The 13,835-nt window shown below is 36.9% G+C and overlaps 2 protein-coding genes across 5 annotated transcripts in view; one reads left to right on the forward strand and one right to left on the reverse strand.

Annotated features, from left to right (window-relative positions):
- The window catches only part of LOC126354627 (uncharacterized), a 276,170-nt gene extending 269,185 nt beyond the window's left edge, over positions 1 to 6,985 (forward strand). Inside the window, exon 14 of the mRNA XM_050004393.1 lies at positions 5,628 to 6,985. Coding sequence (XP_049860350.1) covers positions 5,628 to 6,178 — 551 coding nt within the window. The 3' untranslated portion in view covers positions 6,179 to 6,985. The remainder of the gene's footprint in view (positions 1 to 5,627) is intronic.
- Positions 6,986 to 9,218: 2,233 nt separating this feature from the next.
- LOC126354628 (transmembrane protein 117-like) overlaps positions 9,219 to 13,835 on the reverse strand; it is a 483,273-nt gene continuing 478,656 nt past the window's right edge. For 2 of the 4 annotated variants that reach the window (XM_050004394.1, XM_050004398.1), the window contains 2 exons: positions 9,955 to 10,029; positions 9,219 to 9,649 (listed from right to left, as the gene is read on the reverse strand). In XM_050004394.1, coding sequence (XP_049860351.1) covers positions 9,596 to 9,649; positions 9,955 to 10,029 — 129 coding nt within the window. In that variant the 3' untranslated portion in view covers positions 9,219 to 9,595. Of the gene's footprint in view, positions 9,775 to 9,954; positions 10,030 to 13,835 lie in introns of all 4 variants that reach the window. The other 2 variants (XM_050004395.1, XM_050004396.1) reach the window with 2 other exon arrangements.

Genomic DNA, 13,835 nt, shown 5'->3' on the forward strand with positions numbered 1-13,835 from the left:
ACAATTTAAAGTGGAATGAGCGCATAAAATAAATAGTAGGAAAAGTAGATGACATGCTGAATTTCATAGGAAGAATCTTAAGGAAATATAAGTCATCTATAAATTTAAAGTGGAATGAGTGCATAAAATAAATAGTAGGAAAAGTAGATGACATGCTGAATTTCATAGGAAGAATCTTAAGGAAATATAAGTCATCTATAAAAGAAACTACATACAAAAATATTGGTTTTCCAAGTCTTGAGTATTGCTCATCAGTCTGAAATCATTACTAGGTTGGATTAATGGAAGAGAGAGTGAAGATTCGACAAAGAATAGCACAAGATCATTATACATATGCTCAACAAACTCCAGTGATAGACACTGCAAGAGAGTGGTTGTGCATCGTGAAGAATGTTTCTATCAAAATTCCATGAGAGTAAGTTTCAGGAAGAGAAAGGCAACATATTACTTCTTCTTACAATGCGAAAATCTGAGGAATTAAAGCTAATATGGAAGTTTGCCAATAGTCATTTCTCCCAGACACCATTCGGGAATGGAACGGGGAAGAGGGATCGTATAGTGGTACCAGGAGTATCATCTGCTTTACACCATAAGATGGCTTGTGGAATATAGATGTAGATTTAACCTGTCTGGGGAAATACAGCAATGGCAGAGTCTAATGTAAAACTAGGACAGGCTCCAAATTACAGTTATTCATTGGGAAACTTGTTTATGACAGAGGTCATATAGTAGTAGAATTTATCAAAAAGAACAGTAGATTTATCTTTAACATATTATTCCAAAAGGAAAAAAGCAGGAAATTGACTTGAAAAGAACCTGACATAAATAAAAGAAAAAAAATCAGATAATAAAGAAAATATATGAGATATGATGTTCCTAAACCACTTTTATGTTGTCAGTGATCATACATGTATAAGATGCAGAGCAGCAATAGATACAGCACTAGAAACAAATATACTCATTAGACAGGGAATCAGATATGCATGTTATGAGAATATGTTGAAGAATAGAGAGATTACAAAAGTAAGATTAGTGCTTTATAATATGAAGATTATACAGACATAGACAGAAGGTACAATAATTTAACAAAGTTAATCATGCAAACATCAAGAAAGGTAGCTAATATAAAGAAATAGCTGGAGAACAGTAATAATATTGGATACACAGTACCACACAAAATGACTGGCTACAGGAGTCGAAAGACAGCTTGAAAAATATTTTAATTACATGAAATAATACAAAATGGTTTAAAAAGTGTATACTATCCACTTTTCCAATAAAATAATGATGTAACCCCTTCGGATCCACTGTCAAATTATGTCCAACATTACAATTTTCCATTACAGTTCTGATGTCAGCCAGTGCCTGACATGGTTCAGTTATTGTGCTATAAATAAGAAATGGTGAGAAAGCTGTAAATAGAAAAATTTGACTGGAAAGGGTTAATTGATTTTTTCATGTTACACAACATTCATTTTCCATCTATTTTTATATAAGCCTATTACAGTTCATTGTCCACTTCATAACATTTTGTTAGTCTGTTACCACATATCTGGAGAAACCAAAATTTTTGTTGAATTTTGAAAGTCGGTAAGTTAAACAATTAAATAAATAGTGAACTTTGTGCCTTGCTCTCAGTTTTGTGTGAAAACATTGATTGTATAGCATTTGTAAAAGATGTGAAAAAAATAATAACCACTTGCAATAAAGAGGTTTATTTTTAAAACCTACATGCAATACATTTTGTCCGCTCATTTTTATGGATGAGACCCTCATCCAGTTCGAGGTGCAGAAAGTACTGAAACATATTGCAGTTACTGTTAAAAATTCCTTGAAAGAAGTACGAACTCTATATACCAAATTCAGATTTAGTGCAGAAACTACTGAACAGCAGCTTTCCATAACTTATTTTGGGAGTTCATGAATGTTACCTACCCGCAAGTACCAGAAGGTTTGTTTTTTTGCAGTGCCAAACATATGGAAAGAGACCTCATCACTAAACAGCACACAGCTACATAGACAATGTTTATTTTGCCAGTTTCCTGATGGAGTATTTTGAAAGACAGGCACTATGTAAATGTCCATTGTGGTACAGGTACATTGATAACATTTCTGATGTGTGGAGCTATAGTGAAGAACAATCCAGTGACTTTACAAGACATCTGAACAGTCTCCATGCCAACACTAAATTTACTATGGGGATAGAAAGAGCAACCCGTCAACAGCAGCCCGTTCTGGATGTGCTGGTTACAAGGAGTGGTAAGAACCTTGGCTACAGCGTATACTGTAGAGGGACACACATGGCTCAAAACCTGCACATATTTTCAAATCATCAACCAAACCAGAGAAGATGTAAGATGTATAAAAAATGTCATGAAATATACCACCAGGAAAAGTGACACGCCAGAAGGAGATTGCTCATTCACAGTGCAAAAGCTGTATACAAACTTACAACGTAGATTGGAGTGTATCTCAGATAGACAAAGGACCCACTCATAATGTCGAGAATATATCATTTGCATATGGAAAGTCTACGTTGAAGTGACCAGACAATCGATCAGAACTAGGATTGTCAGACATAAATGATACTACATGTTGGGAGAGGTGGAGAAATTAATAAACATGGCAATAGTTTTAAGAAGAAAGCCTCAAGGTAAATTGATTCTGCATTCCCATGCTGTAATGAAAGACCATGGCAAGTAATTATGTAGGAGCTAGTGGGATTATGACAGGGAAACAACCCCTGTAGACATTAGCATGAGAGAAAATATTACGTCTGACTATGGACTCAAGTCCAGTTCACTTCTTGCAATGGAAGGTGAATATTTGAGAATACCAGCCACTTGTGCTGGTGAAACATCCAAAAAACCATTACATAAACATTGGCCGAAGATCTGGAGATGAAATTCAGCAGGCAGTACCTTCAATTTCAGCTACATGGTGTTGTATTTTCAAGTTTCCTTTGTAGTTCACATTTTGAAAATACTCAGTAGCAGTACCTTCAGTTTCAGCTACATGGTGTTGTATTTTCATGTTTCCCCTGTAGTTCACATTTTGAAAACACACAGTAGCATTAATTATTGGTGAGAAATACACATTTATTAACCAGGTACCAACACAGTGTTCTTTGGGCCATTGCCCTTCATTCATCCTTTTTGGATTAATCTTTATGGCAAAGAAACTCATGCAATCAGGTAATGACATACTCTGATGTTGACAATCCAACAGATGGCTATTGAAACCACTCCTACTATGGTAACCTCTCCATAGCATTCACAGTGAGCCCACTGAATAAGGGAGTCATTACTGCTACACCTTATACTTATCATAAAGCAGTTATTTATTTATTTCCATTATTGCGACAACAAATTTATCAAGGAAACAAACTCATTCAGATGTTAGCATAAGATTCCCTATTTTGTGGAGCAGAAGTCTTGGTCAGTCTTTAGTCAAGATTACATATGGCTCTCATTACATGTTTTTGTACTGTAAATAACTTTTGCACGTTATGTTTTACTGACCACCGTTACATGTCACATCAAACAAGTGATGTATACAAAGTAAAAAATAAATAAAAGTCTAGTTTGTTTTAATGTTAAATATATTTACTTTCTACTTTTTTTTTAAATTGTCATAAGTATACTATTTCGTTCCTAGTTTCCTGTTTATTCCTAATCATATTAATTAATTATCTTCAGATCGTCTGTTACTGGATATCACTACTGTCAGATTAATGTGTAAATCATTGGAAGTATAGTTTCCTATTTTAATTGGAGTAATCTTGTTTGTTGCAAGTAGTATTTTAATAAACTAATAGAAACTGAAAGTGTTGCACTGCAGACACCTTGACCAAATGCTACCAAACTATTAATACAGTATTTCTGTAGCCAAGGGACATGTTGAATAAAAATTTAATCCCAGTGCAAATTTATTTTTAGTAGAGATAAAAAGCCATTCATACAGATGAAGAATGATGTGAACACATGATCTCAATGGGTGTGTCTAATTTTGTTGGAAATTTTTAAGTGGGGATTGCAACACAGCATTGCTAGAGGACTTGCAAGTACAGCATAACACCATCTTTCAGACTTTGAGAAGGGTGGAATTACTGACGTGAGAGACTTGGGAGTGTTATGCCGACAGATTGCACAGAGTGTTATGCCGACAGATTGCACAGATAGTTGTCTGTAATGTAATGAATACAAAACAAGTAGTAACAAGATGGGCTTAGGTCAACATGGCGACTAGAAGAATGGGCACTAGTACTTTCAGAAAGTCTACACAACAAGGCGAAAGTAGGATTGTTTGGCTGGCTCTGACAAATCGCCAGATGATAACAGCTGAAATCCATGCAGAAGTTACGGGCAGCATCACCCACAACCACTGAGAACAACTTAGTAAAGGGTTGGTTGGCATCTCGAGTTGCCATACACTGTTTACCATTGACCAGTACCACAGACAACACAGACTTCCATGGTGTAGAGCAACCATTGACTGGGACATTGTGTGCTGTTTAGTGACAAACCTCACTTCAGCTCATGTGGTGAATTGTGTTTTATTCATCTCATGACGTACATCTGCAATCCATTTTGTTTGCATACAGAAGACATGTCAAAAATATATAATACAGTTACAATAATTTTTACAGTAATAAATAATGTTGTTGTTGTGGTCTTCAGTCCAGAGACTGGTTTGATGCAGCTCTCCATGCTACTCTATCCTGTGCAAGCTTCTTCATCTCCCATTTCCTACTGCAACCTACATCCTTCTGAATCTGTTTACTGTATTCATCTCTTGGTCTCCCTCTACGATTTTTACCCTCCACGCTGCCCTCCAATACTAAATTGGTGATCCCTTGATGCCTCAGAATATGTCCTACCAACCGATCCCTTCTTTTAGTCAAGTTGTACCACAAATTTCTCTTCTCTTAGCACTACAATAAATAATAACAGTATAAGGATATTTCTTGGAATATGTATCCAGCTCAAACTTCCAGTTTGTCCTGTGTGAATTCATCAACCGAGTAATAACACTTCAGTGTAAGTACCTCATGTAGCTTTCTTTTAAGTGAACCTAAATTCATCTGCATCAACTTGTTCCCTTTTAATTTATTACAAATTTTCATTCCCATTTATTGAGGTCCCTGGGCAATACTGAGGGGGGGGGGGGGGGCATAAAATTTTCTTTGTTTCTAGTATCATGTAAATGGACAAAATGCTTTCCCTCAAATAATTCATGGCTGGTGTACAAAAATATAATAAACTCATATATGTATAAGGATGACAGAGTTAATATTTTAAGTTTTCTAAATACTGGTCGACATGGTGCTTTGTGATTTGCAATGCTCATATTTCAAATGATATTTTTCTGTATTTTTAGTACCTGCACTATGTTTGTCAAGTTACCCCAAAAAACAATACCATACCTAATAATGGATTCGAAGTAGCTTCTATATGCTACTTCTTGTGTGTCCATGTCAGCTGCAGTTGATAATATTTGCATTGCCAATGCAAAGCTGCTCAGTTTGTTTGCCAAGACGCAGTGGCAGTCACTTCAGCTGAAATGTGTTATGTAAAATTTTAGTATCCTGTATTTTCTTTGTTATTTAATTAACTTTGTTTTTCCAGCTTCATCCGGCAAGATACTTATAAACTTAGTAGCAATGGCTTGCACCATTGATGAACAGGAGTCTAAACCATCAGTTAATATACAAAAGAAAGGTGAACCTGAACAAGTCACAGGGGATTCTACTCAAATTCCCAGCAGTGTGCAGGCAGTTGTTGGCACTGATGGTGGAGAAGATACAGCTTCATCCTGCAAGGCAGAAACTAAATGTCACAATGAGCAGTCTTCATCATTGCCGTCTACTTCTGATTCATACAGACGGTCTGGATGTAAAGTGGAATATTCTAATGTTGTAAGGAAAGGTAGTCCTTCTCAGAGTTTAAATAACAGTACACGTGCATCATCTTCCACTGACGAAATTCAGGAGCAGCTATCATCACATGTTAGTAACAACACTGACGCTTGTTCAGTATTGAATGTTGGTGAAGGTTCTGATCTTGTTGAAGCCATTCCAGAAGTGCCATTAGCGGAATATCTTGATGATGCTGTTGTTCCACAAGGTTTTAGCCCACCGTCACGAGAAAGCTCTCCAGACTTTGAAGTGGAAGAGTGATTGAAGTGGGAAACTGAATGAAGATTTTGACATTGTATGTTTGTAATATTGATTCATATTGTTTTAGCTGTTGTTATCATATAAATTCATATAACGAAGGTGTGGCTCTCTTTTGAATGAGGAGCAATTTTGTGTCTAGCTACGTCAATGTTTTGAGTAATTGCTATATTGTTAGTTCTCTATTTAGTATTTTCTAGCACTTTTCTGTATTTCAGTACCTTTTAAGTGCAACTATTTATTTTCGAAGCTTTTAACATCACTAGTGTTATTTCCATGTCTGTGGCATTTTTGGCATCATGAATAAAGTGGAATGTGACTGAAGGAGAGACTGGAGGTCAGATAACTTATGCACTACAATATACAATATAATTACAAACAAATTAATTTGTGATGTCTGTTTATTTTATTAATTAGATAGGTTATTATTTGATTTAGAAACTTAATTGTCTTCTCTGCATCTTTCTTGTGTATAAGAAGTCAGTAGTAATAATAACAATAACATGTAATAGTGTAGTGGTTTGGTGGTTATGTAATGTAAGGGAGGTATTGAAAAATCATAATATTTAATAGTAGCAGATTGATTTTATGTGATGTAATTGCATTGTAAAACACCCCAATGCCTTGTAAATTCTTTAATTTGTGTCTGTAGATATAGGTGTGTGTGCAAAATTTCTGTGTTATTTTCGGCTTGAAACCACTATCCATTTGTTATAGCACTGTATATATGAGATTTGTTTGTGAAGTAGTCAGTGACATATTTTTTTGTCATACGAGGTTTCTGTAATAAATATGGCCTTTGACTGGAATTGTTTGTTTACTAAACGATTTTCAATGCTGCCTTGCTGATACCAGTAATGGTAAAACTATTTTAAGGAGTGTATCTAACTGAAATACCAATTCCTATTAATTATGTATAGTGGTACAGATAAAATGAAAGGACTTTAAGTACCAATGGAATAATGTGCCATTGATATGCATGTCTTTGTGTGTCACGGGAGCTCTGTTGCTCAGTGACTGAACAAATTTACTCTCCTAAAATATCTTATGTGGCTGTGTTTGTAACAAGAATCGCTCACCAAGGTGAAGAAGGGCAGTCTTACTTATCACAATGTTATCATTATGTCCAGTTTATTTTCAGAGCTTGTTTGTGCCTCAGAACTTACATTTATTTTCAGGTTTGGCTGGATTTGCCAGTTTATGTGCTACTTTACAAAAATGTCAGTATATTTTCCTACTGCAAGTCTGGCTGATATTCAGACAATGGTGCATCTCAGTGGGCATGACATTGATAATGTCTTGTACATGGATGACTGATAAAATGGTTCATGGCATGAATGTGCCACTAGAACTTAAGTTCAAATTTGTGAGTTATTTTAAGCTCTTTGTACAATGAGGAGTTCTTGAAATTTTACTCATCATTAATTCCAGACTTTCTGAGAGGGAGAATTTAGAATTACATTATCTATCAGAAAAGAAAACTCAGTCACTCCTGACACTGAAAGAACATTTGAATCTTGTCTTGATTTTTCTTGTTGCTTGCCTAACTGCTTGAAACCTGTGACAGCATGCCATTAGGCAAATGTGTCTCAGAAGATACTATGTTAATAATCTCCTATTCCTTTAAATTTTAATGACTCGGGACCTACCACCAACGTAAGATTTCTAAACAGGTGATATTGGGTCAGCCAATAAAACAGAAAAACGCACCATGACAAAATGATCTCATTACCTTATAAACTTTAAAATGCTGAATTAGCCACTTGAAATATGACTTCCTGAGTGGTAAATGGATCCCCAGATCTTGTCTGATATCAATCATCTTTTTTTTCCCTTGTCCTTTGTGATAAATCTTCTGTTAATTTAGAGTTACAAATGAGTTTTCTATTCCCTTAAGCCTTATCAACCTCTGCTCCGTAGAGGAGGCAACGTTAAATAGGAGAAAATTAAACAGGAAGGGCAGGTCACTCACCCTAGGATTAGAGAGAGCAATAAGGTTAAGGTGGGTCTCTTTCATCTAAGGTCTGCGTGACTTGCCTTTCTTCTTCAGCCTTCCGCAGGATGTCCCTCTTCCCTCCTTAACGAAGAAACTATTAGTTCTGAAAGCTTGTTAGAGACCAAGTGAGATGATGCAGTAGTTAGCACACTGGGCTCACATTCAAGAGGATGATTGTTCTAATACCCATCCAGTTTCAGGATTTCCACAATTTCCTGAAACCACTTAACACAAATGCTGGGATGGTTCCTTTGAAAGGGCATGGCCAATTTCCATCCTCAGTCTTCCCTCATCTGAAATTTGTGCTCTGTTTCTAATGACCTCATTGATGATGGGATGTAAACACTAGTTTAGCGAAACTAGTATTTTTTAGTTAGATTATATGTCCTTTTTACTTTTATAAGTATCTGTTAGCAATACGAAACATTCCACTTCTGAAGGTAGGTATTGGCCACCAATAGTAAGTATTTTAATTGTTCTTGAAGCTCAAGTCCTACATGTCTCAGAAGAAGCGTTGCCCCTCCATCATGTTCTCGAATATGTAGAAATTTTTTATGATGAATAAAGCGATTCACCTTCCAAATGAAATGCACATTAGAAGTTTATAGAAGACTCTTTGCAGAAATTGGTGTGGCCACTCGTTGTTAGTACCCTGGCATAGAGGGTATGATAGTTTTTCTGCTTATTTCCAGATTGTTCTATTCCAGCTATTATTCTTCCAATTTTTCCCTTTACTGTGATGAAGAAATTGTTTAAGTTTCCGAAAGCTAGATATTAAACTGTGTTTTTTAGCCTTTGTGTCTACTTCCCTTACTCCAGCTGTTCTCCTTTCAGTTGTCAGTAGATTTTCATTCCTCATAGTTTTCAAATATTGTTTCTATTAAATTCCAGCTTTCATTTTAAAATAATTAATATACATCACATCAATAAACAAATTAATTCCTTAAGATTTTTTAAACTATGTCATATTAAATATACTTTAATCACTTCCTTTAGTTCGCACCATTTTTAAGTAAAATTGCAATAACCACTTTCATTAAAAATACATAAAGTGTTTGGTCTACTTTATTATAACTACTTCAGAGCTTATAATGCATCAAAATGAATATCCTGTAAACAAATGCCAACATTTAAATTCATTTGCTTTAATGTAGAGGATGCAATTTAATGTTCATGTTTTACATCAGAGAAGAAGAGGTACGATACAGAGTGACAGTACATCAATTCTTTACAAATTAGAGGAGCATCATCAATATTTCCATTTATATTGATATACAATCCATGTATAAAAATATAACAATCAAACTATTTTTAAAAACAAGCTTCTACACAAAGAAATTAAAGAGTTTGCAACACATTTATATACAAAAAGAGATTCATCTAGTGTTGCAATGTTTACTGTTCCACAACCAACAGAGCAGAGGTTACCGGAAGCCAGGATCCTTGTGCTGCTCCACCCGTGAACGCTCCAACAATGTCTGCAACAGCACCAGTGTAGAAAAAAGTAGTACTCTTACAAAGAAACAGACGATTATGTTTGAGACATTGAAAAAGCTGTGCCTCAGTGTACATATGGTGATGCACCTTTCAGTGACAGCAGTTCCTAAAAGCAGAAAAACCAAATAATAATAGAGATAAACTGAAGATAAACCCAAAAGCAGAAGCAGTAAATACAACAGAAGGAGATATGTAAGCCCATAACGAGTTATAACAAATTAAAGAAAGCAAAGAAACAAGTAATCCTTAGCAAATTAGCAGAAAAATGTGTAGTAATTCTGCTTACATGAACCCCAATGCCCTGAAGGGTAAATCCTTGCCGAAGCGTGGTTAGACTTCGAAACATGGCCCCAACAGGATCCTTTTGGAAAACAAATACAGATTTCACAAAATGATTAGATATTAGGAATCTTGGATTGTTTATGCATAACTGAAACAATAACTTAAAACAGTCATATACCCATTCGCCTACAATGAAAGCCACAGTTGTCATGGCAGTTTTATTTATTGCACTGCAGTGATGGGTACAGCCATCAAGTGCTATGGGCACATAATGAATTTCATGTGTAGTTCATTGGTTTTTTATTATAGTTTTGTGGACATACCAGTAGGAGGCATATTTGTAAAACTAAACCCACAATCCAAGCTTAGAAGTATTTAATTGCTTTGGGAGTTTAGTGAGTGATAGCTCTTTTCTGGCCATACGAAAGAGAAGCTGTGACAATTTGCCGATTTTTGAAAGAAATTGATTTTTTAGGGGTTCAGGCAATGATGACTGTAAATGATACGATGAAAAATGACAAATAGTATCATCCTTGACAATGGGGAAACAAAGTATGCAACAAAGAGTGCTCATAAAAGAAATGTGTGCTGATATGCCTATAAAATGTGTTGCAGACTGTTAAAAGGCAAATGATTGGATTTGGAACAGTGTAGTGAATTGTCCTGAAATTGACACCTGCTCTTTGATATCTGAAATAGGAACTACAGTTCTCTGAAGTTTGGGGTGAAATACTTCAGAATTTAAATCAAATAAATTTCTGACAACACCATTTTTTTAGCCAATTCCATGAGAAACAACCTTTTATGCATCCAAAATATAGCTTTCTGATTCCAGTGACAACACAAGCTAGTTTCCTGTAACAGTGGATGAACTGAAAGGCATGCTTTCCACTTTGCATCCTTATGTCACAGCAATGAAAACTTAGGAAGTAAAGCCAGTCTTTCACAGTTGTTTGGTAGATTTCAAAGTCGTATGTTCCAGGAAGAAATGTCAACATCGATGAAATTTATGGTCAGAGTTTTGTAAGTCTTCCAAAGAGAGCTAGATTTAGTGTAAAGTTGTATAAAGTATATTCTCCAGGAAACGGATGCAGTCATAATCTCAAGATATGTACTGGAAAGAAAAAGGAGAAAGTAGTGATTTGGCTGTCAGATTTCCAGTCATTGAAAAAGTTGTGCAGTGGGATTGGGGGAGGGAGGGGAGATGTTCTTCTATTATCAGTGCTTCGTAATAGACCATCGTATGCTGAGCTGCTTAAAACTGAAAGTACAAAGTTTGTACACAGTTGTTTTATTGATTACAACCAAGTAATGAATGGGGCTTAATATATGATCAGCATCTATCTTCTTATCCTCTAATGAGAAGATTTGTCAAGAGGTATAATGTGCTATATTTACACCTTCTTTACAAAACAAAACTGAATGCAAACTTTGTTTGAATCCAGCACCTAAGAGCACTAAGTTCTGGTATAATGTGCCAGAGCAATCCTTGAAGGATGTCATCATCTCTTACTACATCTGTAAGCAACAACCAAGAAAAACAGGAAACCCAGGCAGTGATTGGGGACAAATACTTCATGTGGACAAATACTTTGTGTAGCATATATTAAATTACTTTGTGTGAATGTTTGTCATATTGTAAATCCTTAACAATATTCTGTAAATAGTTGTGTGTACATGAAAAACAAAGTATATAGTGAAAATTATCATAATCATAAGGCAAATTTTATTTCAAAAAGTTGTAGGCGAATGGGTCAAAACTATAACTACTGTATCAGAGATGACACACAACATTCCAAACATACGTCAACAATTTATTATCATTCTTGTAACTAGTAATATTGCTCCAAAGTCATGAATATTTATAATTAATTCTTTGTTTATATGTAGGAAAGTTCAGGTAGAATGTAAAAAGTTTAGGAGTCAAGGCCACCACTATCCAAAAACCAGAGGCATTGAGTGAACAACAGATTTCACAGTAATTGTTGTTTTTTAGTTAGAGTACAAACAGACAGACACAAACACACACCCACACACACCTGTGCCCATACATAATGACAGTTGGGTGTACAATACCAGTGCTGGATTTTGGCAGGTGGACTAGTTTGGGGTGGGGGTTGTGTCAGGTGGAGTGGGTAGAGGTGGGGAGAGGTATGAGGCAGGGAGAGAAGTTGGGGGGGGGGGGGGTGAGTAGCTAGTGACTCAAATGGAGGCAGCCAGTTTACCAGGTAGGGATGTGGGTTGGCATGTGCATGGGCTAAGCATGTAGTGCTCTGTTACCAGAGTCTGTGTGGAACAACACATGTTGAGTATGACAAGGGGATGTGAATTGGCGGGGGTAACAGGATAGAGGAAGGAGAAACTGTTGGGTGGAGAGTGTGGGACATTGGGTTATTGTAGATTGAGACCAGGATGACTACAGGAGAAAAGCATGTGTTGTGAAGATAACTACCATCTGCCATCTGTGCAGTCCAATGAAGCTGGTGGTGAAAGCAAAGATCCAGATGGTCTAGTTTGTGAGGCAGCCATTGAAATTGAGCATGTTGTGCAACTTTGTTCTTGGCAACAGTTTGGTAATGGCCATTTCTCCTGGTGGACAGCTGGTTTGTAGTCGTACTGACATATAAAGCTGTGCAGTGTTTGCAGCAGAGTGTGTATATAACATGGCCATTTTCACAGGTGACCCAGCCTAACAGGGTAGGGTAAGCCTGTGATAGAACTGGAGTAGGAAATGCTGTGTGGGTTGATTGGGCAGGTTTTGGAACTTGCTCTTCTACAGGGATATGATCCCTGTGGCAAGGGGTTGGTAATGGGAGTGGCATAAGGATGGATTAGGATGTTGCATAGATTGGGTTGGTGACAAACATCACTTTACAATGAGTGGGAAGGATCTTAGATAGGATGTCCTCATTTCAGGACATGATGATAAATAGTCAAAGCCTTGATGAAGGATATGGTCATCCATATTGGATGACAAGAAGGGTGGTCTTTGTAGCTGATTCTTGGGGGTGGTGGAGGGATAATATGGCATGGGAAATTTGTTTGCAGACGAGCTCTGTAGTTCTGTCAATGAAGGCCTTCATGAGACCTCCAGCATACTTGACAAAGGAGTTCTCATCACTACAGGTAAATTGTCCATATATGGACAGGCTGTATGGGAAGGATTTTTTGGTGCGGAAGGGATGTCAGCTTTCGGAATGAAGGTGCTATTGATGGTGGTTTTAATGTGGACAGAGGTGTAGATGGAACCATCAGAGGGGTGGAGGAATGTCCAGGAAGGTGACACTGAGTTTAGGAGGATAAGGTGAAGCAGATGGAAGAGATGGTGTTGAGGTTGTGAAGGAATGAGAATAGGGTGTCTTGGCTCTGAGTCCAGATCTTAAAGATATCGTCAATGAATCTGCACTGGAGGTTGCCATGTGGGTGCTCATGGCTGTGCTCCAACCAGTTGCCTGAAACCTTGTCACCCACATCAAAGATACTGACCACTTCCTCACTGACTCTCCAACATCCCCATCCCTTTATGCTCTGGGTCCCCAGTTATCGCTGTTGAGGCCACCTCCCTGTACACCAACATACTTCGTGGCCTTGCTGCTATCATACACTACCTGACCAATGTCCTTCAGACTCCAAATCCCTAAACCATTCCTTATACAACTTACCATATTGATCCTGATGTACTAGTTTTCCTTTGAAGGGAATCTACACAAACAAATCTGCAGCAGTTGTGGGCTCCCACAAGGCACTCTCCTATGCCAGTTTGTTTATAGGCCATGTAAGGGAAACCTTCATAGCCTCCAAAAACTCCCACCCCCAGCCTGTTTCAGTTTTATTGATAATATATTCATGATCTAGATTCAGAGCCAAGACACCCTATACCCATTC

Source organism: Schistocerca gregaria, chromosome 3 (assembly GCF_023897955.1).
Source record: "Schistocerca gregaria isolate iqSchGreg1 chromosome 3, iqSchGreg1.2, whole genome shotgun sequence".
Taxonomy (NCBI): domain Eukaryota; kingdom Metazoa; phylum Arthropoda; class Insecta; order Orthoptera; family Acrididae; genus Schistocerca; species Schistocerca gregaria.